A 24561-nucleotide genomic window follows, 5' to 3' on the forward strand; every position below is an offset into this window, starting at 1 on the left:
ATACTGATATTCATTGATTTTACGTCAGTATTTTTCAGTGGGTGGGGCCTGAGGTTTACAATTTTACATATGGATGTGGAAGGATGTTTGTTTATATGACAGGTAAGGAAAGGCAAAACCTACAATGTTAATATACATCTGAGGGGCCTGTAATGGGATTTGAGTCCCCAACCTCCGGTACCAAAGCCAGGGCCCTAACCCCTACGCTACACCTCTGTAGCATTATACCTGTACCATACTTTTAATGTTATGGTAATTCTATATTGCTGTGCATTTATAATAGACTGTTTGACAATGTGTCCACTTTTAATTGGACATATGGTTTATGTTTTACATGCACATCTATTTTGTTTTAACGATATTATTAACAGTAACATGAAGAGCCTACATCCTCTGCTGCAGGACCTCAGGCCAACCTCCCTGCTTCTCCTGAAGATGCTTGATCTTCCGGTGAGTTCACTGACACGTGGAAGCCTATCAGTGGACTGGCCCTCTGTTACATTCCCGTCGTCCACCGAGCAGAGCCTGATACAATTAGATGTGACTTTATGCATGTTACTCTTTAAGTTTTTATTAAGAACTCTCTGTGATTGCAGCTTATTTGGCTGAGTCGCTGCTCATGCCTCTGATGTGACGTGCTTTGTCTGCTTGGCCGTCCACTGTGGAAAACATCCACATGAAACATGTCATCTGTCCTGTGCTTGTTACTACCATTTCCCTCTGTCATGCGAGGGATGAAGAGACTGATCGCTTTTTCAGATGGACGATGTGCTACTTGCTTCGGACTGGTCTCCACCTTCTGCTATCCAGCCATCTGTCTTCCCCTGTTTACTCTGTCATACCACTTCTCTTTTTTTTCCATCCCTCTTTCTCTTTAATATCCACAACATCTGAGGGTTGGGCAGTGTTGAAAGCTGCACATGGCAAAATTTCCATGTAGAAGAGGGGCTGAATAACATCTCAAATCCCAAATAAGTTAAGTACATTCACCTGTTTGGCCCAAATTACATATCTTGTGTCTAGTACTATTATGTCTCCACTGAGGGGAAAGAATGAATGAATAAGTAAAGAACCATTTCTGTCCATAGGACAGCACCTGCATCCCGTCACACTGCAAGATAGATCTTTGACTTATGTGATACTATTTTTCTATTGCAATTGGGAACTATTGGTTTCATTAATCTGCTACACAGTATGAGATTAACGTGAAAATCAAGTGTTTAACCTTGTAAACATCTACATGCGGTGTTTTTCAAGTGCTACAAGACATATCAGGGACAACATAAGCAGTCATCTCCCTGGCTGGGCCTGTCCGCTTTTAAACTGCAGTGTACCAAGGACAGGCTGATCAACCCCTTTTTTTAGATTGGCAGGGTTTGTGATGTCACAAACCTAAGTAGCCAATCCTGTCAATGGACAGGTGGTGACGCCATGCATATCATTATGTGAACCCTAGTAACCACTTCTGCGATGCGCGAGCCAGCTGTAACCGTCAACTCACTGCTGATTACTAACCAGGGTTATTATAGTTAACGAAAACTAAGACTAAAACTAGCAGTGAAAAAATATTTTTAACTGAAAAAAAAAAAAAAGACTAAATAAAAACTACAATGAACAGTGCAACACGAACTAAAGCTAAATAGAATTGCAGGTAAAATCAGCTTCGTTTTCGTTGCGAAACCACTTTGTGCTATTCTGTTTGCTGAAAGACATTGACCCTAATAGAAAGAACCTAGATTGAAGATGACACAATAACAAACCAAAGACTGTATAAAAAGATGGACGACATGACAGCTCCCTAAAAGTGAAGCCAAAACAATTCGAGCGCCCCCTGCTGGCTGCAGTATGTAGTAGGTCATAAAGCCATGTTAACAGATGGGACATGAGTCAAACTATAAAATCAAAATACACGCCAAATATTTTTTTCTCAAACACAATTTCTGTCATTAAAGCTAGTTATTATCATCCTGATTTACCTCCAAGGGTTAATTTTTTTCACAAATTTATTTTTAATTACTTTCTCAAATTAAAATTAAACTACTTATGAACTCGTAAAAACTAAACTGAAATCAATATTTTTAGGGACATAGACAGCATTTGTGTAGCACTTTTATCAATACAGCATAAAATCAGTACACACAGTTGTAGCCATCTTAAACACTGCAGGTCGATTGATTGAAGAAGTAGGAATTCAAAGAGTGATTACAAACACATTTAAATCAGACTAGTTATATTTTTAACACTCTCTGTTGTACCTAAAGGTCACCACCTGCACATTATCAAGAATATACTGCATGACCTGCATCACATTTCTTACTGGCACATGTTGTTCTCAGACAGCTTGATACTTTTTTTCCGTGTTCTTTCCGTCAGTGAGCTGTATCTTGTTTCTGATACAGTGTGTTAGTATGCCCATGAGGAGCCTGTCGACAGCCATCATCAAATATGTGTCCGTTGGCACATGGAAACCTGTACGAGTGTGAAGTGTAAAAGCATATCAGCAACAGAAATGTCCTCCGTCTTTTACTTTCAATGGCTGCGATAACCAAAAGCCTTTTTGAGTATAAATGACTCCTTATGGGGAAGAAGCTGGAAGGCGGCGCTCCATCAGCAGTCATGCAGTACGAAGTGAGTCTTGGCTACATTTCTGTCTCCGTCTCGTGTTTAAAAGCCGCCTCCAATGAGTATGAAAACTTTGTGTCGCCTAACACATAATCCACATCATAGGAAAATGGTGTTTGCTCCCCCAGCAGCGTGACATCACTCAGCATTTCCCCTCCTTGACCTTTGTCAGATGCCAGCGCTGAGGGCCTGAGGGGAGGGGTCTGCTGTTGTGAAGCTTGTGCCCACTCAGATATTGAATATATTTAATTTCATAAAACTAATGAGAAACAACTGAAAGAAGTACAAGGGTCATGTGTGTCATTGTTGCTTTTTGCTTTTTAATTTGTTGTAATAGTTGTTGTCGTGTAACAGATGCTCTGCTCGAAGGGACACCAGGAACAAATTCACAGTTCAATAATGGATGAATCACACAAGATGTAGATATCTGCCTTCATCCAGCTCGCTGAATGTTAAGAGGCATTGTTGTCAGCAGCATTTAAGGTCAAAGATGTGAACTTTACTGAAAAATATTTGACCTGCTGTAGTTTCCGAGAGTCACTTCACTTCAATCATTAATTTGCCTCAGTATGCTTCATAATAACGTGACACCCTCTGTACTACAACCCTTGAGTAGTTAGAAACAGTTAAACAGGAATCTCCATTTATTTTGTTCTCAGATATTTAATAAGGAGATGAACATAGCATAGACTAATGAGGCAAACCACTGCATTTAAAGTCTAATCTAGTTTGAAACATCTGTTCTGAGTGGAGACTTTATACAACATCCATGCAACTCAACAAGAAAACACATGTTGAACAAATATTACAAAAGAAATACACAGTAATACAATAAAAATACAAAAGAACCTAGTGTCTAGTCATCGGTTTGAAATCTGTTTTAACTTGAGTTTAGAATCATCCTCTTCTGAGTTCTGTGGATCATATTAATCCCTAAAAGAGATCTCTGCCTCTAGGAGGTGTTCTGACAGAGCAGGCATCTGACTATTCCCTGTAGATGCTCTGAGCTGCTCAACCACGAACCGGTGGCACACTTGAAGTTGTAATCTTGAAGATCTCAGTTTTGTTCTCTTTGGCGCCACCTATGGCGATAAATGGTAATTGCGGGAACACACTTCCCAGCTATCCAGACAGTGTCGCGTGTTTGACATCCACGGATGGCTCCGGTTGTAGCGGTTGTAACTCTTGATTTTCCTCTCTACCGGTCGCTTTCCTTTTTAGACTGTTTGCTTCATCTGAGCGTCCAATCTGTTTTTTTTTTCTTTTTTACTTATTTTTGAAGTTGTATCTGTAGTCATCAATCTTTTCTTTGCTTGTTCAGCCATAGTAGATTACTGATTACTCACAACACTTGCAGAGACCGGAAAAGCAGCCGCTTAGCCCCGCCTACCCTCTCTGGCAGACCAACCACTGCTGGCTGATGGAAAACACGTCACTAACTGGGTGCCGCTTGTGATTTTTACCACGAAAGATGCCATAGTCACCCAGTCTGTAATACTGCAAATACAAAGGCTTTCCTTCAGTGGGCCATAGGCTCAGTCACCATTGTGTTACCTCATTCAGCGATAGATAGAGACTTAACAGACATTTATTTAAATGAAAATCTTCAAGATTATTACTTTAAACATCTCACTGACTGTCAAATTGGTTGCCAAATAATTTTCTGTGGATTGACAAAGTGATTAATCAACTACTCGTTTAATATCATGCAAATTGAATACAATCATCAAACCATATTTAATCATATTTCGTGTTCAGAATAAATGGTATATGGACTGTACTTATGTCGCACTTTTCTAGTCTTTGTCGCATTAAACCCTTCACACACACATTCACACACTGATGGCAGAGGCTGCTACGTGAAGTGCCCAACTGTTAGTCAGTCATCACATTCACTTACCTATGCCACTGGGAGCAATTTGGGGTTCAGAGTCTTGCCCAAGGACACTTTGACATGCAGACTGAGGGATCAACCACCAGCCATCCCACTGAAAGACAACCGACTGTACCACTGAGCCACAGCTATACAAAGTAGCAGCTTCTTTTTCTGGCAATTTTTGATTTCCTGAGGATAGGAGAGTACCAAGTGAGCTACTCTGGCACAGAGAGACCTTTGACCTTTGACATGTTGTCCAAAAACAAACCCAAAAAAAGCTGCAAGGCTGATATTTGGTGGTGTTATATTGTGTGTTCGTGTTTTATGTTTTATCCACACATCCTGTGTGCATATCCCCAATGTAAATTTGAGAGACTAGTAAAAGCAGCCTAACCTGAGATTTTAGCCTGTGCAGTGTGAGTCATAAGCTTGGGTTTTATCAGCCAATCAGAAGCAACAGCATTAATGTAACGTGAGGTTTTTCTCAGGATAACATTCACATACACAGAATGCAAAGCTTGTGCAAAGTCTGAGTCACAGTGCGGTTTAACAGTATGGACCTGTTTATATGAATGTCTTCCTCCCCTGCCAAGATTTGATCAAACCCACTTTCTTTCTGCCCAGAAGAATCTTCTATTGAAATACACTCTGCTTATTTTCAGTCGTTTTACAGCACTTGCTATACAGAGCGCCCCCCTCCTGCTCCCCTAGAGCCTCACCCCCTGCTGCTGCCAGCTGACAGGAGAGAGGGAGGAAGAAAATAAAAGCAGGGGGAAAAAAAACAAGGCTTCTGGGTAAACAAACACTCGTTCGGTTTCTTGGCACTCTATTTTTTAACCCTTTCACTGACACTGGCCTGTGGAACACAAGAGGAACGATCTGCTGGACGGTGCTTCAGTGTCTTGTTTCATCCTAATTAATGACAAACTTTGTTATTTAATAGCAATTTCCTTTTTTATTGCAAATACATATACAAAAGATTCTTTTTAAGACAGTAAAAATACATGGCAAGATCAAAGAAGGAAAAAATGGAGTATTGAAAACTTGGAGCTGGAAATGGAGCTTGTAGACCAGAAAGGATGAACAGTCCATCTGATGTCACAAACAGAAAAACTGGAAGAAAAAAATGGTACCTTAGATAACGTTTTCCAGTTCTATCGGGCATAGTTTAAAGTCCAATTGAAACAATATTCACAAATAACAAATAATTCGTACACATTTCGTTAGTCTCCCCTCAGAAAAAGGCAAAAACATACTTAAAATAGACATTTACATAAGATAAATAAAACAAGAGAAGACGATTACAGCGTGTACCATTCTGTCTAAGTACCCCCTGGGTTTAAAATCAAACTTTGAAAAAAAAAGGGGAAATAATATGTCGTATATATCGCAAAGAAAACGCTTAATTAGTTATAAGAATAGTAAGCAAAAATAATTACTTTGAAATAAAATTAAAGCTAATAAATAAATAAAGTTTTAAACTGGATTCGACCAGAGGGAAGGGGTGAGGGGAACATATCGGACACCAGCATGGTGGGAGACTGCAGGGGGACACCCATTGGGTCAAAGGTGACTTCCTGTAGCTGTCAAACACACGCTGTTGGACGGTAAGCGTAATCTCAGCTGTGGCACACACACACACACACGCTCTCATACACACACACACACACTTTTAAAAATTTGGAGAGAATGAAAACTCCAAGGCACGGATGGTGGAAAGGGCTGCAGTCTCCCCCGTCAAGACAGAACAGCATTGTGAAACAACGTCTCTCCCTCGTTCTCTGTATTGCCTAATATCTTTTAATGATTATGACACATTTCTTAAGACAACAAATAAACAGCTTAAACACAAACCATACTTTCTGAACTTCACAGAAAAGTAAAAGCAACAAAATAGTAATATGAAATTAAAACAAAGAACCAGAAGCTGCACAACCAAGAGTGGTTAGTTGCTGAACTGTTTAAAATATAAAGCTTTTCGTTTAATATCTACAGGTAGAAATAATTACCCGGACCCTCCCACCCCCACCCTGTGGGTTACAAACTGCCAGCGTATGAAGAAAAGAAAACAATAAGAAACATACACAGTACCTACTGAAATATCAACAATCAATAAGTCCTCACAGAGGATTTTCTAAGTCTCTTCATCTCTCTAAAAATATATATAGTTTCTATCAAGATACAATAGCAAGGCACGACGTGAGCCAATCACAAGTCCAGCTCTCCTTTTCTTCCAATTCAAGTGTCTGATTCAGGGAGCAGCTCTGGAGGAGGAACTCTCCCTGGAGTAAAGTGTTTTGGAGAATGTGTGTGTGTTTGTGTTAGATATGTGTGGCTGTACATGTCATTGTGTGTGTGTTGTCTCTCAGTCTGCCGGCCAGCTCAGGGTCTAGTGAGCTGAGTGTATACCGGAGCCTGCTCCCAGTGCTGCGGGCTGCTTTGGGGGATGGAGGGCACCCCTGTGTTGTCGGCTATGGGCGTGTACATGGGCCTCTGACTGGGGCTGCTCATGTAGGTGAAAGTCGAGTAGATGCCTGAGCCCTGCCCCGCCCCCGCATGGCTGTAATAGGAGGCGGCAGCGGTGCTCCCCCCCTGGTGGTCGGAGTAGTCGTACTGCTGCGCCCTGGAGATGGCTGGGTAGGAGGAGGAGGGGCTGTAGTGCTGCAAGTTGAAGGGGCTGAAGGTGACATGCTGCGGGGAGCCCTGCTGCTCGCTGTAGTGGCTCGGGCTTAGCTGCTCAGTCTTGATCTGGGTCCTGTGCTGGGCCTGAGACGCCTCTGAGCCGCTGCTGCTCCCCAGGGTGGTCAGGGTGTGCTGCTGCTGTCCTTGTTGGTTTTGGCTTTTAGCCATCCAGGCTGCAACGCCTCCCGCCTGTGGGCTCACCGGGGCGCCGCTGCTGATGCTGTAGCTTCCGGTGTAGCTGACTGGTGTGGTGTTACCAGGGCCGCTTGCAGAGCCAGGGTGCCCATTAGGCGGGAGGTACTGGTCGAACTCGTTGACGTCAAAGGTCTCAATGTGGGAGATGACATCGCTGCTCAGCTCCCCGATGTCCACATCACGGAAGTCGATGTTGAGCTGACGCCCGCCGGGGCCATCGGGCAGAGAGCGGAGGCCACCCTCACGCTTTAGGTCCATCTTGCCTGAGCTGACATCAGTCTTTGGGGTGGTGGGAGGAGTAGGGGGGCCCTGGGAGCCTGGAAGTGAATAAAAATGAAGCCACAGATTAGATAAAATATAATTTCCTTTGGTATTGAAGTGAAAAGTGTTTGAGCAAACTTTTCAAAGATGTTTAGAATAAGAGGGAAGAACATGAGGGATTCAAACAAGCACTGAGTTACATGCAAACCACTGATGGACTTTTCGTTCTGCTTACCTGAGTGCTCTCCTGGAGAGTGCACCTCTCCCATGCTGGAGGCCGGAGAGTCCGCTTGCTGCAGAGCTTTGAAGATGGCATTTGGGGAAATGTGCGTCTGCTCGCTGCCGTCCTCCGACTCGCTCTGTCCATTCTTTACCGACTTCCTCCGCCGGGGCTGGTATTTGTAGTCAGGGTGATCCTTCTTGTGCTGCACCCGGAGCCGCTCAGCCTCTTCCACAAACGGCCGCTTCTCTCCTTCATTGAGAAGTCTGCGCGTAAAAAGGATCCACATTTTACTATGGTGCACGACTAAAATCTCTGAACTAAAACAAAAACACTTAGTAAATGATTTAAATCACTCAGCTTGTATAGGGTTCAAGTATAATACAAATACAGATATGTTAACATAAACACTAATCTAATCCTAAATCAGTGCGTAAAAGCTGATCATTCACACTTACCTCCAGAGTTTCCCCAGAGTCTTGCTGAGCTCCGCGTTATGCAGGTGTGGGTACTGGTCCGCCAGCTTCCTCCGCGCAGCCTGAGCCCACACCATGAATGCATTCATCGGTCTCTTCACGTGAGGCTTGTTCTTAGAAGATCCGTTTACGCGCACTGGCATAGGCACGAGTGTCCAGTCGTAACCCTTGAGCACCTGGGACACAGCCTCGCGGATGCAAGCGGGAAACTTATCTTCCTCGTCCTTCTTGAACTCTCCGTCCGCTCTGAGCAGCCCGTTCTCCGACGGCCGGGTGTTCTCGGTGTCCGAGCCCGAGCCGGACGGGCACGGAGAGCCCGCGGAGTCCTCGGACATGCTCGGGCTCGGGGCATCAGAGAGACACTTGTCTTGTTCCTCCGTCATCTTGAGGTAAGGGTCGAGGAGATTCATACGAAAAACTGTTTGGTGCCAAATTACGCGTGAAACGGGAGAGTTAAATCTACTTTCTTGCGAGTAAAAGCCTCTAAATTGACTTTACCTTGCCAGGATGAGTTTGATCAAAGAATTTAAAATGAAATAAATGCACAGACAGCAGATTCTCTTTTGCTCCGGTGCGTAAAACCGAAATGTCTTTACGCGCGTGCTGCTGACAGAGTCCTTGGAAGTTTTCTGCAAGCGGGTCCGCACTCAAAAGGGCAAAAAAAGCCAGCTGGTAAGAGTTTACTTTCAACTATGAATGATAAAACGGTAAAGTGCTCCTTTCGAGTCTCCAAGTACAATCCCAAGAACGCGTGAGTGCTTTGAACTGCAAACTCCGTGCATGCGGGCTTTATAACAGCGTTACCATGCTGCACAGGAAAGCCCGAACCTGATTGGGCGAAGGCAAGTGACGCCAAAGTGAAGCAATTTAATCCCGTTTTTCCACCTCTCCTAACCAGCACAGAAAACACACACACACATACACACACACACACATACACTTTCACTCAAACATACACACACTGTCCACCAGCCAATATATGCTGTTTATTTCGGATGGATTTTCCTATAGATATTTACAGGGCTGAGAGGGACTGAGTGAGTTTCAACATTCTATCAGACAGATGGAGTTTATATTTATATATGACTGAAGGTGACAGTTTTTATCACGAAGGAAACATTTGAATAAAAATAGTTATTCAGAAGAACATGTAAAAGATCAGTGAATAAGAAAGATGATCCAAAAACGATTTACTTTATGACATTTAAGCATCCTTGACACTTACATGCATGTTCTATTTCTACTTTTAAAAACATTTTCATATATTTCTCAATGTTTCTCTCCACACCAGGTCCAAACCTTCAGTTATATTTTAAGGTCAATAGGGGGAGACAGCAGTCTAGGAACCCAGTAAAGTACCTCCCTTCCCTTGCTTGGAGCAGGAGGAGGAGGAGGAGGAGGGAGCTCCAGCAGGCTGCTGCAGTGTAACAGTTGCTTTGTAACATCAGCTTCAGATTTGTATCTCTCATCTCATTTCATCTCATAGGAGAGCAATAACCCGGTGAATGGGGATTTGCTGAGTGTTCAATTTTTCAAACATTCCTCGTTAGATGTAGATTTTTTTTTAGGATCTTACGTTTATAGAATTTTTTTGAAAGGTATTGTCCAACACAGGTATTGTTTAAAAGGATGCATTTATTATATTTTCTCCTCAACAGACATCATTTTGTGAATGAAATCTCCACATTTTTAGCATCACAAGAGTGTCAGTCGTGGAGATTGAGAATACTCCAGAAGTAAAAGTCTTTATTTAAAGCTCTTGTGAGGAGTTTTTAGCTGGTTATTAAACAGACTGAAATTAATTCTGATGACTCTCTATGAGCTACAAAAGCAAACCAGACCATCAGCGACACGATTGATTATTTCCATATAGTTATTTTTAATGCCTGAAACTACTGGCGGTGGGTAGGTGTCAGACGATGCCATTTTTCAGGGCAAAAGTTTAAGGTGAGTGATATGACTGTTAAAGAAAGCAGGATGAGACTTGTTGTTAAAAACCACCACTTAAGAATGCAGGAAAAAATCAGCACAGAGATAAGAGGTACGGCTTTGTCCACAGGGGGCGCCAAAATCAACACAAACTGAAAGTTCCTCACAGCAGCTTTAAGTAAAAGTATAGAAGTACTTTATGCAAAAAATAAATAAATAAATAAAAGTTTGATAATAGCTAAACATTTGCTTGTTAAATCTGGAAAAACTTATCCACAAAGGAATGAATGGGCCTAACGTCAGCTTTCATACTGCATATGTATTGTGTAAAGATGCAAAAAAGAATCTTGTGCAAGTTCTTCAAAATTGTACTTACACACTAATTGAGTACTGTCCACTACTAACAACTGTATCAACATGTATCTCTGTGTATTTTCCGTGTTAAGAAATCCTCACAGCACACATACACACACACACACACACACACATACACACACACGTCTTTGTACTCTCGCTCCATCAAAACACAGTGCAACTCTCCAATCAGAGTAATCTGAGGTACTTTGCCGTGGTCACTGATGGTAACCTGCCTGCACACGCCCCCTTTGATTGTTTATTATGCTTTGTGGAGATGTGGAAATGTAAATCTCAGTTCAGGCTAATGTGGACAACATGTGCTACCTGAAGTTGCTTTTAATAGCTCACAGATGTCAGGTCGAGCTAATTTCGCCGGGCTGTTGCTCCCTTAGCTGCGCACACAGACACCCACAGTCTTTTTTTAACACATACAAATCTTTTTGTTTTTGCACTTTCTCTTCTTGAATCTGCGTCTGAATGCTGTAATGCTTGTTTGCATTTCGTCCCGTCTGCTCAAACTCTGAATCACTCCGTATTTCTTTCTCTCCCTGACCAATTAGGCCTGTGGTTGCAAAACACTAAAGCCTAACATCTCCGACTCCTTCGTTCCCCCGGCCAGTTTATTTACTTGAGACATGCTTATTTAAAATACTCACTTTGAACACAAATAGGAGGGAGCAGTTTGGCTCTGTGTTAATAGCTTAGGGAACGTCGCTGCGGTCGCGTGCGCGCTGCGTGCCGTTACACAAGGCGACCAAAAACGCAACTTTGTTTGCTTGTAAAGCTACAGAGGCGTGAATGCATTGACTCACTGCTGTGGCAAAGGGGTGGAAAACATGGTGTTGTTATTGACAGAGTAAATGTGGCTAACAGAGGTTTGCAAAGGAGAGGGGCTGGAGGAAGACAGAGGGAGAAGTCGGGGTGAATAGAGGGAGTGAAAGGGAGATAAAGAAACAGAACAAAAATAAGACAAGAAAAGAACGCTGAAAAAACGTTCCCTTGTATATTATCAACGATCTTTATACCTCAAACTTGCATGTAAGCACACACACTCACCTTGAGAAAGCACGTGACTCCCACTCCCACATGACATCTTATCTAAACTGTGAAAAATATTCACGCCTGGTTCAACACACCTGAATACACTCGCCCCCCTCTACATGTCACACAGGACACTTAGTCACAAAACATGAGCGCAAAGACAACTGTTAATTTCAGATCTGCAACTTTTACACGTTCTATTCCAGGAATTCACTGATTTCAGCCAGTTTCACTTCAATATGTTTCTAACAGTAAGGTTTGAGAGAGATCTGTCGCTGCTTTCAAAGGGTGACAGGAGGACAAGAGGCTGTTGGGAGCAGAGGGCAGGCCTGCAGGCAGGCAGGGTGCGGTCTTTGGGAAAGTTCTCATCTTGACTTGGAGCTACAGCGTAAAAAATCTGACAAACAGTGGGAGTCAACTGCTAAACTCTCCTGCTTTTCTTTGGGAGTCCCATCAGTCCTGCTTTGCATTTCTGAGCCTCACACCCACAGGAGAGAAGAATGTGTGTCCAGGTTTCTGGTTTAAATGATATTTTAAGTATGTAATATTTGCCAACAACAATATTTGTTTACTTGCATTTGCATATAATGACCATAATACAATGAATCATTTTAGCGAGCGTTGGTAGCATGTCTCTTACATAATGAACTTTCAGAAAGAGGATATACACTCCATCCATGCATTTGTTTTTGCAGAATGGATAGAACAGCAGACGTGATAGTATTTATGCTGACCTTATCATCTGCCTATTTCAGTCAGTGGTTAACATTTGGATACATCAAAAAGTGTATAGCTCCTTTTAATGTGTCAATTTAAGCTGCTTATATTAAGATGTAACTGCCAGCAATGGTGGCTTTGCTGCAGTGAAATCGTTTCTCGACACCCTGACCCACCGAGCAGGAGCTTGGTTTGCTTTCAGGATTCCTAGTACCTTAGGAAGTGCAACAAAGAGGTGCTTTAAATTGCGGTTTAAATTAAATGACATGAACATGGAAATAGTTTGTTTTTTGTCATGTCATTTTAAATTGTTATAGCACGAAATGTAGCATTAATGCTGGATCTCTGACATTAACGTGTGCCAATAAGACCCCTGGTACTTCCAAACCTAAATGGCATCCAGCCTTACTACAAGTTGCACCAACCTGTTCTCCCTCCTAATGTCAGATAAGGCAGCATGGTCAGTAGCCCATATGCTTAAAACTATGACACTGTTCCCATATGGCATAATTTCTAGAGGCGCTCCTATAGCCGATCTGCTGTTGGAGTTAAGTGACTTAGTATGAAGAACAAGAAAAGTCCCATGAGACGGAGGTCGGACTTTGGTCAGGGCTTTTAACCAGAATGACAGACTTTTATTGGACTTTAGTAAACCAGGATGAAGGTCACCTGACTTGTTCCCTATCTTTTGGTCTTGACTTTTATCAAATACACCATGAAAATGACAACAAGCCTTGGTAAGATTCTTGCAACTGGCTTAAATAATAAACAACCTTTTCTGAATTTTTAGTTAAAGGCCAAGAGCAACCGCGACCTCAGATCCTGTTGACTGAAATAGATTTGGGTGGAAGAAATATTATAATCAACAGTTAAATAAATCATCAAATGGGGCCTGGATAAAATGCTGACCAATCATTTCTTTGCCAGATGTATAAAGACAGCACAGAGGGGATGAAAGGTATTCAAAAATGTGACCAAAGCATCTCATCTCGCGCCTGTAGCCTCAGTTAGGTGTAATCTGCCACTCTCAGAACATTCAGGGTGATTAATAGCAGCCGCACGTCTGTGTGTGTCTGTTCCTCTCTGATCTGAGCGTCTGGGCAGCGGGTGTCTGTTGACTGAACGTCATTCTGCTCCTCATGCTGTTTAAACAACACTTAGAAAAGACCCAGGAAACTCCCGAGGAGGATTTCTATGCCTACAATCCATCACTGACCAACTCCTGCTCCCTGACTCACCCTCCCAGTCTCTGTTCCTATCTCAGCCCAAGAGGATTGTCAGTTTTCCCTGTTCTTTTTTGCTTTCAAATGATATTAGCTGACAAAAACCTGCACCGAAAATCATCCAAGCAAATCCCATCCAAAGGTCAAGTGAGCCAACAGACCCCAACACTTCATGCCCCTTCTCTGCAAGTTGTTGCCGATTAAAAAATGTAGCTGATCATAGCACACTGTACGAGAGGCTGGGAAAGCGAAAGGAAACCCAATCCACTTGGGCTGAGTCGAAAAAGCCGCAGAGGAGTACCATTTCCCTCCAAAGATATGGCTTGTGCAAACAGCCCACGTTTTAACAATAACAATGGTCTCACCCAGCCAGGCCCGGCTAACTAATGACAGATCCACACCTTAATGCTGAGCAGTTGTTTGGGTTTAGGCGAGGGAGGACGTGTGTGTGCGGTGTGTGTGAGGGGTGGTTTTCGAGGGAAAGAATGGCAGTTGTCAGCGGGTGGCTCGTGCCACTGGAAAACTCCCTCCCTCTTTCCTTCCTTCCCTGGACAGAGAGCAGCACCCATGATTCGAGCTGAGATTGAGGGAAAAGCTCTGACACAGCGAAACGCTACTCTGAGCGCCGGAGGACGTCCAACCATAACGCAGCACATTTTTACAGCTTATTGAATTGTGCTGGAGGCAGGATGGGGCGGTGAGGGGGAGGGGGAGGGCAGATGTCGAAAGGTTTTTTTTCCCCCAAAGGGTTTTTGATCCTCTCTCTTTTGTAACAGCTACAACTTGTTTCTTTGCCAACAATGCTGTTTCCTCTCAGGCTGTACAGTTATGGATAATGGTATTTAAAGCCTGGCAATGTGCAACAATTTGAGGTGTCAGGTGGAGGTAAATCTAATGTTATACTATCATTTTCCAGCCAGACATGATGCCTTATCAAAAGCTGCAAATGAAAGAAAGTGTAAGAAATACATAGACTAAATGCTGTATTGAAAAAAAAACTGAAAATGCCACCTCCTGATATGTCAGCTAAAGGACATTTTAATTTCTGCAAATCGAGCCAAATCCCCTCACATTAAAATCTCATTATATCCCGTTCAGATGGAGTCTTATTCACAGAGCAGACCTGAAGAGACAGTGCCAGGGCTGTTCATATAATACACCATGAAACATTACACTAAATATTATACAGATTAATCTACGGGCACATGTCCATTTATACAAGTCAAAATATGTTTAAAAAAAAGATCCAAAACGTTTCACTTCGTTAGCAATATTAAGAGCCAAGCATTATAAGACTAATGGACTTTGCACAAATTGCAAACGTAATTCCATTTAAATAAAACACATAATACACGTGCAATATGGAAGCCCTTAGCAGACATGCATCCATTATATTTACTCCATTTTCCAGGATAACGAGTTATATATACTTCGAGTTATTTTCGTTTTCTCGAGATCTCGACGTGGCACATCAGATAATCATAACTCATTTCGCCAAAGTTGTAAAAGCACAAAATGAACATAGAAACGGGCTTAAAGCTCCTGTGAGGAACTTTTGGTTTGTGTTGATTTTGGCGCCCCCTGTGGACAAAGCCGTACCTCTTATCTCTTTGCTGATGTGGTGGTTTTTAATATGTATCACTCACTTTAAATATTTGCTCTGGAAAATAGAAACAAAGGCAGCGTGCACTTAACGGTTTCGTCTGACACCTACCCCCCCCACCAGCAGTTTCAGGCTTTAAAAATGACTATAAAGAAATAATCTTGTCGCTGATGCTCTTGTTTTCTTTTGTAGGTCATATAGAGTAATCAGAATGAATCTGTTTCATGACAAGCAACAAACTCCTCACATGAGCTTTAACTTATTAGTGTGGGCAATGGCAGCATGATAAGTCCTGGTCTGTAATATCACAGTGACCAGCAAATGTTTAGTTTTGTAGATCGCCGGATAATGATCCCATTATCACGAGAAAACAAGCTTTGTTATTTCAAGATAATGGGAGAAATAAATCCGTTATACAGGGAAAACCAGCGTTGTTTTCCCGAGATAATGAGAAAAATAAGTCGACATCTCGAGAAAAGGACCAGAAATAACTTGTTATCATGGGAAACGGAGTAAATAAAATGTATGGATGCATGTCCGCTACGGGCTTCTGAAGTACTTGTTTTTATATTATTTAAAGTTTTTAGTAAACGTAACACAAAGTTAAGGTAATCTGGAAATGATAAATCATAGAGGTACGTTCTTAAAGATTTATCGGCTCTTGAGGAGAGGGGTTGATGTCAATAACAGTTCACAACATTATAAAAAGACCATGAAAATATGATTTCATATTTTCCCCCGATCAGATTTCGTCATTACTGGAGAAGTATCAAACCTGCTTCCTTATATTTGATAGTTGGGGAATATTAATATTGTCGCTCTCCCAGTTTTGTGGCTCCTTCAGAAAACCAGCGTTCTTCCTGCACAGTCAGTCTGCTCAGAAGCGCACACATCGACTTAATGAATCGGTGATGATACCTCGCTGCTTTTACTGGCTCGCTTCAGCTGCTTCCTTAAACTGAAACCTCCATCCTGCTCCGACCGCAGCCACCCGGATTATTACACCACTTTTAAAGCGAGGAGGAAGTTTAATGACGTGAATGGTTATCGCCAATTTAGAGATGCAGAAATAGAACATTAATATTATACACACAGTACAGCTGATGCTGATTGGACTAATGTCATTACTTCTGTGGGTATTGAACCAAACAATTATGACAAGTGGTGGAAAGACTCTCTGCCATCTTTCAGCACGTAAAGTGAGATAAGTTTGAGTCCAAAATATGAACATTTTCAATGTCTTTTAAAAGTCAAGTAATGAAGACAAACCTGTTTCTTGGTCTCTTATTTTCATAATATTGATTTTCCTGAAATTGTAGTTAACCAAGGAGAGCTACTACAGCTCAGTATTTATGCCATTCCAATATCTGACTTGTAAAGAGAGACATCTTAAAGCAGATAAAGGTAGCAGAAAATGTGAACTATTAAGCAAAAACACACGTCTGCGCCGCGTTCCTGATCCGTCAAAGGTGCGAGCCCTCGTCCACAGGAAGCGTGTCTGGTCCGCAGCGTAGCGGAGCGCTGGCCCAAGCAGCTGGATTCGCGAGATCACAAGATCACGGGAGAACTACATTATCGCGCGAGAATTGAAAAAGTCTGTACCGGTCCGACCATGGTGTTTTATTTTGAAATGACCGGCTGCTGTATGCTGCTTTCGTGTGTGACTTCCTGTTTAGAATGATCTGCTCTGTTCAGCTTGAACCGTGTTTGAAGCGGCCTCCGTCAAAAATAGACCTGCCGGAGACGGACCGCGGCGCGTGCTGTGGAATCACTATCATTGACTTGAATGGGCGCGATCGACTCCGGAGGTCGCGGCGACATGTCCGGCTCCAGGTGTTCATAAAGAAAGCCGCATGTGGAGAGCGCGCGCCGAGCCAGTCAGCATCCGCTCTAACCCAGGCACATTCAGGACAGTGTCAGCGTTTTACAGTATGTGTGTGTATTCCTCTTCAATAAGCACCACACAATGGCAGTTAAAGGGTCTTTTATTTTCAATTCATTTAATTTTCTATGTGCACTTTCCAGATGTTTGTTCTCTTTCTCAGGCTTGTTCAGAGTTTTGTTCTCAGCACAAAGTAAGATTGGGAGTTAACATGAGTGAGTAACATCCAGTATTATGTGTGCAGCTAATGAAACACTAAAGGCAAAGATGATGACAAAGGATAATGTCAGCTTTCCAAATGAAGTGATTTTATTTGCTGTAAAGAAAGAGTGCTTAAACTGTCAAAACTCAGCCCAGTAATTGTTGAATTTCATTGTCACTTAATTACTAAAATACTTTATTAACACTGGAGAAATAATATAATGTTGCTTCTTTTTCAGAATAAAGGTTCAAAGAGTTTTAGTCAAGTCAGTATGAGTTGATTAGCACCACTTTAAACCCATTACTTTTTTTGTGGTCTTCTTAAAGCAACACGTGATGCTGAATCCAACATGACAAAATGTAACACATTTCTAGAACCTTCCTCAGAAGATACAAAGTCGTACTTTATGATCGATTGTAATGACTCTAAGGGAAAGCTAACGTAGCCACCGGTCCTTATCCTCTCTTTTCACATATTTTTCCAATTTAAATCAATAAACATGTGGTGTACTGGCGACCGTGAGCTAAACAATGTGAATGCAGCATTACGTCATTAGCGAGTGTGTGTTTGAATAAGCGCACTGCACAATTACAACTCCTGTCTGTGCACTGTGTGTGAGCTCGCATAGATGTTCCAGTGGTACGCTGTGCTGATGTAAAACAAGCCAGCTGTGGTATCATGTCCATTCCAGATTTACCACATCTGGTCTCATCACCTTACGAGCTTCCACACTGTCAAAGTCTTCTTCCAGTTTCCTGATCATTTAACTCCAAACTAAGCTTCTCTGAGCAGAGTTTATCTCACAAAGCTCTGTGTGATTGTCTCCAGGAGGCGCAGCCCCGGTCCAAATAAGATTCAGATGTGAGGCAACAAATCCATTGTCAGGAATCACTTGTTACCTCTGCTTTACCTTTAAAACCAACAACTGACTCGTGAGGTTTGATTTGAATTTCTCTGATTGTTTGTGAGCTCATGGCCTGTGGGGTCTTAAGAAGGTTTTACATAGTAAATGATGTGATCATCAGCAAAAGAAATTGCAACCGCCTGCTTGTGTTTGTTAGTCCTTGAAACCAGCAGTGAAACTTTACCCATTTCCCCTAAAAACATCAGGTTTGTGACGTATTTGCAAAAGCCATGTTGGCAGTTTAATTCGATTTTTAATTTCCTTCTTCAAATTAATTCCATAATAATAATGTTATACAACATGTGAACATGCAATAAGTCTTTTTGCATCACTCTGGTGGAAACAAGATCGCTAGTTTCTGGGATGCTGACTCAAAATGTCCTCTCCATACTTCTCTGCAAACACAACAACCCAGTCCAGTCTGTTTAACATCAATTATATGTCTGAGCTGGATTACTTCCTACTGTTTGGATAGCGCCAGTTTTCTGTGCCCATACAGGTCATACCTCTTTCCTTACAATGCTACGGTCCCCGGTCTGACCGGTCTCCCGTCTGCAGCACCTCACCGTGCTAGTGTTACATGTGGCGCTGGGAAATTGCTCAGTCTGATTTCCTGCCATCAAAATGTCTTAGCGGAGCCTTCACAGAGCATGACACGGAACAGGGCTCGGGGAGGGGGAGGTGCAGTGAGAGGTCATCCTTTTATCAGCTCAACAGTTTTATCTAAAGGGACTTAAGAATTAACCTCCTGTAAGAGTAAGTCAGTGTTAGAGGGGTGCTCTCTTGTCCTAAGAGTTTGGAAGCATGGTGAATCCTTACTGCTTATTTGTTATATCCAATATGATTAAATGTGCTGTATCTGTGGTGATGAATGTGCCATTGTTGCACTCAGCTGTTTCAGCCACACCAACTGCTGGGTACATAAAATCCATTACATATCCATAAAATCTCCTGAGACAAACATTCAGAATTGAGAATGGATTGTTCTGAGCTCAGTGGCTTTAAACCTGGAACTGTTATAGGATGCTACCTTTGCCACAAGTCAGTTTGTTAAGCCCTCACATAACCTTGCACGATGCCAGCAGTTGGCACGTGTTCTTTGGAGTGATGAATCACATTGAACCAGCTGGCAGTCTGATGGATAAACCGTTGTTTGGCTCGTGCCAGGAGACAACTAAAGCATGCTGTTGTTTGGTTGAGGAAGGATTTCGATCTGGGCCGGTTTGTCAGGGTTATGGCAAGACCTTTTAGCTCCAGTGAAGAGTCTTCTTAAGGCTACAGGATACTAAGACATTTTAGCACTTCCAGCTAACAATTTGAGAAAGTCCCTTTGCCGTTTCTGCATGACTATGCCTCGTGCACATAAAGACTAGTTAAAGAGTTTGCCGTGGAGGAACACCAGTGGCCTGCACAGAGCTTTCAACGCGATGCCTTTGAACACATTTGGAAGAATTAGGAATGGAGGTTGGCAGCTGAGTCTTCTAGTCCTACATCGATGTTTGACCTTAAATATGATCTTAAGGCTGAATGGGCACAAACAGACTCTCCAAATTAATGTAAAAAACCTTCCCAGAAGAGTGGTGGCTGAATAGGATGTCCAACAGGCTCATATAGATATGACGGTGGAATGAATACAGCAATAAAATCCACTGCAAGTTCTCACCAAGAAGCACGTAACTCATTTAATCATTAATTTAGAACATTTGTGATGACCTGATGAATAAAGGTATGCAATCTCCAGAAACCAGTGGGTATTCTTACTTCAACATGAGTAATGTAGTTAAATGGACTGTACTTATATAGCACTTTTCTAGTCTTGCCACCACTCAAAGCTGCTTTTACACTACATCACATTCACCCATTCATTCACACACTGTCTATGCCCATTCATACCCGATGCCGGGAGCAATTTGAAGTTCAGTGTCTTGCCATCTGACATCTGACTGTAGCAGTCAGGGATCGAACCCCCAACCTTTCGACTCTACCAATGAGCCACAGCCGCCACATTGAACACAGTTGAAAGTGTTCACTGTGTTCAATGTGTTAATTTGAAGTAGAATAGTAGTACCTCGGTGGTGTCATATTAATTTCCAATCAAACAGAAACTGTATTGTTCAATGAGTGCATGCCAAGAGAACTTCAAGACAAAAACTAACAATGCCTTTTCCACAAGGCTACAGCTAACTAGCTTACCTAAACACTTACCGACTGCAATTATTTTTCAACTCATCTGAAGAAAACCAGGTAAGATTGTTGCAGGATGCATTAAACACAAAACCCACATGCAAATGTACTAACCTTTAAAACAACACACTACACAAAACTTCCCCAGATCCTGCCTAACACAAACTTTACCGACCTATCTTCTGGGGTTTGCTGGGCTCGAGGCAACTTGAAAGACTGCTATCAGAGGCCGAGACCCTGAAACGCCTACCTCCACCAGGGAATTGCATCCCCACCCCGGATTCACCCCGAAAATAAGAAAGGGAAAATGATAAATGAGTGCCGACGTGGGGTTTTCAGACCCGGGAAGACCCGCTTATAGATGCCGATTGTCTCTTTTCCCATTGCCAGTGGAGTATACTGCTTTCGGTCTCTTTTCTGCAGCGTCACCGTCTGAGGTCACAAACGTGCAAGAGACAGGGTTACTAAACAGTTAAGATGTTACGGTGGTTAGGTCTTTATTGTATCTATTACTCATTCAGTCTGTTTATCAAACTGCACTGCCAAATTTGGAACGACGTTCGAGCGCTGCTGGGACGGCGGAATTTGTAGCTGAGATGGCAAGGAGTCGAAGAAGTTACCGACGGAGCCGGAGAGGGGGCGGAGATTAGCATGTCGACACAGGTTTTGTGTTTCCAGCAATGCCGATCAGAGCCAAGGCGATAATTACCCGGGTCTACTGCAGTCATTTGACCCGGGTCTGAATGCCGATTGTAGCCTTTCCCTCTAAGCAAAAAGGCCGGGTGTTAGCGTTTTTTATTGACCAGTGGGTAAAGGGCTTAACCGAGGAAGCTGTTAATCACTTAACATTAAGGTTAGACAACAGACATCCAAACAACATCACTTATTGTACACACTTAAGCTTAATGAATGCACATTAGGTGACTTTGGAGTGCTGTTTCTGAGTCTTGTATCACTTGAAGATAATTCCCCACATCAAGAGCCAATTCCTTCCTCCATGGTTCACCAGGAAATATCTTTGTGCAGGCCGTCTTTGTGATGTTGGCAATATCCCAAAAAACATTTAAAAAATGAATTGCTGCTAATTTTGAAAAGTTGCTGTGGGAAACCTAAAACCACAGACGTCAGCAGTAAATTCATGATTTGTTGGCCACAAGATATAATCAAGCAATTAAATATTTTCAGTCCCAAAGAAAAGGAGACGATGAAAAGATTTGTTGCGCACATTTTTCTCTGGAGCGAGCACAGGGCTTACTGGTTAGGGACAGTTCTACATTTCACTGTTCCTTTTCGATTAATCATTTTCCAGTTTGCCAAACAGATTTCGAGCCAGTGACCATACCCATAATTTAGGCAAATAGGGTAAATCCACAGGGTCTCAATTATAGAGGATGGCACACTCTTTTCTTAAGCTGCCTCAATTTGTGATTTAGGCGGAAAAGGTGGATGTGCTTTTACATCAAACCATTGCCAAGCGCAGCTTTAAAGCCTGCTCTGTAAAACTCAGGAACCAAACTAAGCCCTGGTTTGTTCAGCGCTCTTGAACTCGGAGCCATGAGCCGAGCTGCTCATCGCACCACTGAGGCTCATAATTAAAAATCTCCAGTTACTTCCTCGTTACCTCTGCTGACCCCGGCCTTGTGCCTCCACTGTACCCGAGGCCAGCGAGCCGCCTCTTGGGAGCCACGGGGAGGAACTTGGCCCGAACTGGACGGAGACCGGACGACGTTGGTAAGTAATGGGGATGTTGACTCAGGGGTGACGAGGGTGGGCAGACGTGACCGCCGAAGACGAACGTGCCAGGTAAACACTGTGTAATCATGATGCCAGATTAGCCTTGCTTATGATGCCAGTGTGAAGGTTGGCCGGCACGGTTTCGTGTGTGGAGATCTGACTGCAAAGAGAGACAAAGATGGAGTCCTAACGAGAGAAGAAGACTTGAGTGAAAGAGACAGACACAGGCTGAAAGCGATCGTGTTTCTGTCTCTGGGGTTGTTATTAAAACGGCATCCAACACCAAGGAATGCAGGAATGTCAGCTGACGTCTTTCTCATCAGGTATAGAGAACAGGACGGGCGGAGAGAGTCCGCTTGTTTCAGGAAGGAACTGATACTTTGTGGCCATCTGAGGATTCAAATATTGCCACTTAGGGGAAAGACAGGAAGACACTTTCAGGAAGAATGAAGCAGAACAACAGTCCGAGAGAAACAAAAGAGAAGAAAAACTTAGATTTAAACGATGATAGAATAACGAACTAAATCCGTCGCGCCGAATGGGCTGAGGCTCAAGGCAACACTGGTCCCCTGTTACTGGGACCCCCTCCACGAGCAGCAGCCCACTGTGGTGAGTGAGCGGTGGAGTAGCAGAAGGCCATATGTACAGTAAGCACTCTGTCTATCTCATAGGCTCTTTCAGCCGTGTGGTTTGGCAGGTAGAGCGGCGATGTAGGTGGCTGAGTGAAGATATGGAGACCTATGTGTGCCCAGCTTAAGTATTTAATTTACCGCTGCCATTAAGACACATTGAGTCTGTGTGTGAGGGCAAAGGTGTCAGCTAATCCCTCACCTTAACCCAGCTCTTGGCATTGTGCAGCATATTTGTCATGCAACTGAAGTTTAAGATTCTAAAAATGAATCTTCTGCAAACACTGCAGAAAAGTGCTGCTATCAGCTGACTGAGTGAGCAGCATGTAGGAACGCCTATTCCTGTAGCTCACATGCTACGTATTCCCGAGCGTCCTCCAAACCTATATCAGCACTGTTTCATATCAAAGACCTTTATTTTGGCAATCACTGATGTTTGCTTGGAATTAGCACCTTTTAATAAACTCATTTGGTTCTGTACACAGTGTTAATGCACAGGAAAAACACGCTAAAACCTTTTGACGTCTGTCTGGGTAATATTGGCTTATAGGACGCTTAGACAACTTCCCATAAGACAACATAGAGGCATGCAGGGTTTCCTCGCACAAATGCCCTTTGTGGGGGACACAGAGTGGGCTCTCTTGAAGTCTTGAAGTAGAGAAAAAGACCCCCCCATAAAAAAAGGTTAAGTTATAGCTATTGTTGATGTAACGCTTTCTAATGTATGATTGCTGAATATACCATGTCTGCAAGAGGACTGTTGTTTCTGTGAAGTTTTCTCCATTTATAACTGTCAGAGGGGTTTGGTATCATGTAGGCCCACATTTTTGGGCCACAACTGCTGCCAAGTAATAGTAGTATTTTGGACTTGACTGACATATATAATAAAACTCCTTCACCTACTCATAGTGGTAAATCAAAATGTCTTTAGAGCTTGATTTTGTGTGAGCTCCGGAGGTCATGTAAGTTTGTTTAAAATAGATCATTGCTGACTGCAGAACAGAGACACGGGTGAACAAACCTCCTGATGTGCAGTGTGTTTTATTGTTACTGTTCAATATGATTACTAATATTTTATATTTGATTTTGAAGTAATAATCAAGATTTTCATTTAAATAAATGTCTGTTAAGTAACTATCACCGAATCATTTAGATAATTTCCTGTTTTACTTTGTAGTCCTGCGTTTGGTTTCTAGTGTTTCCTGTTTTATTTTGTAGTTCTCGCCCCTTGTATGTCATGTCTTGTTTTACTTCCTTCCTTTGTTCTGTTTCCCGCCTTTTAGATTGTGTGCCCTGCCCTCATTGTGTTCACCTGTGTTAATTAGTCTCACCTGTCCCTGATTACCCTATGTGTGTGTTCCTACCCTTCTGTGCCAGTTCATTGTCGTCCTTCCTGTGGAGTTGGGTCTATGTCTTTGACCTTCCTTCTGTGATTTTGTTCCTCGTGTCTACTTCTGATTATCTTCGTGCCTTCCCTGACTTCCTCGTGGCTCCTTGTGTTCCCTTGGACTACCTGTTTGCTGGTTTTGTTTGTAAGTTTTTTGCTGTGTCTTTTGATTTTCCTTTTTTGTCTTTTGTCTGAGTTTAGATTTTGTTTGTGCATTTTTGCCTTTTATTTAATTAAACCTTATATCTAAGTCTGCTTCTGGGTCCTCACCTTTTGGTTTAGTCTGAAACCGTAACACGTCTAATCAAGTGTTCATTTAAGAGAGAGATGTTCTTAATACTTCTTTACTTGAATGGAATTTGGATTGAGCCACACTCTTTTCTCTCTTTAAAGCATATTTACGCTAAAATTATATAATTGTAGCTTCTTTTTTAGAC

At 42.5% G+C, this 24561-nt stretch overlaps 1 protein-coding gene across 1 annotated transcript; it reads right to left on the reverse strand.

The window, feature by feature from the left end:
* Positions 1 to 6522: 6522 nt before the first annotated feature.
* LOC138593104 (transcription factor Sox-9-A-like) lies at positions 6523 to 9070 on the reverse strand. Its single transcript, XM_069663951.1, has 3 exons — positions 8315 to 9070; positions 7872 to 8122; positions 6523 to 7692 (listed from the first exon to the last, which is right to left on the reverse strand). Exons 1-3 carry the CDS (start codon positions 8740 to 8742, stop codon positions 6881 to 6883), a joined length of 1491 nt encoding a protein of 496 aa, XP_069520052.1. The 5' UTR covers positions 8743 to 9070; the 3' UTR covers positions 6523 to 6880.
* Positions 9071 to 24561: the final 15491 nt, after the last annotated feature.

The sequence above is a fragment of the Semicossyphus pulcher genome, unplaced genomic scaffold (genome assembly GCF_022749685.1).
Source record: "Semicossyphus pulcher isolate SPU_LCO1_2020_fin unplaced genomic scaffold, fSemPul1.0.p SCAF_16, whole genome shotgun sequence".
In the NCBI taxonomy this organism is placed as follows: domain Eukaryota; kingdom Metazoa; phylum Chordata; class Actinopteri; order Labriformes; family Labridae; genus Semicossyphus; species Semicossyphus pulcher.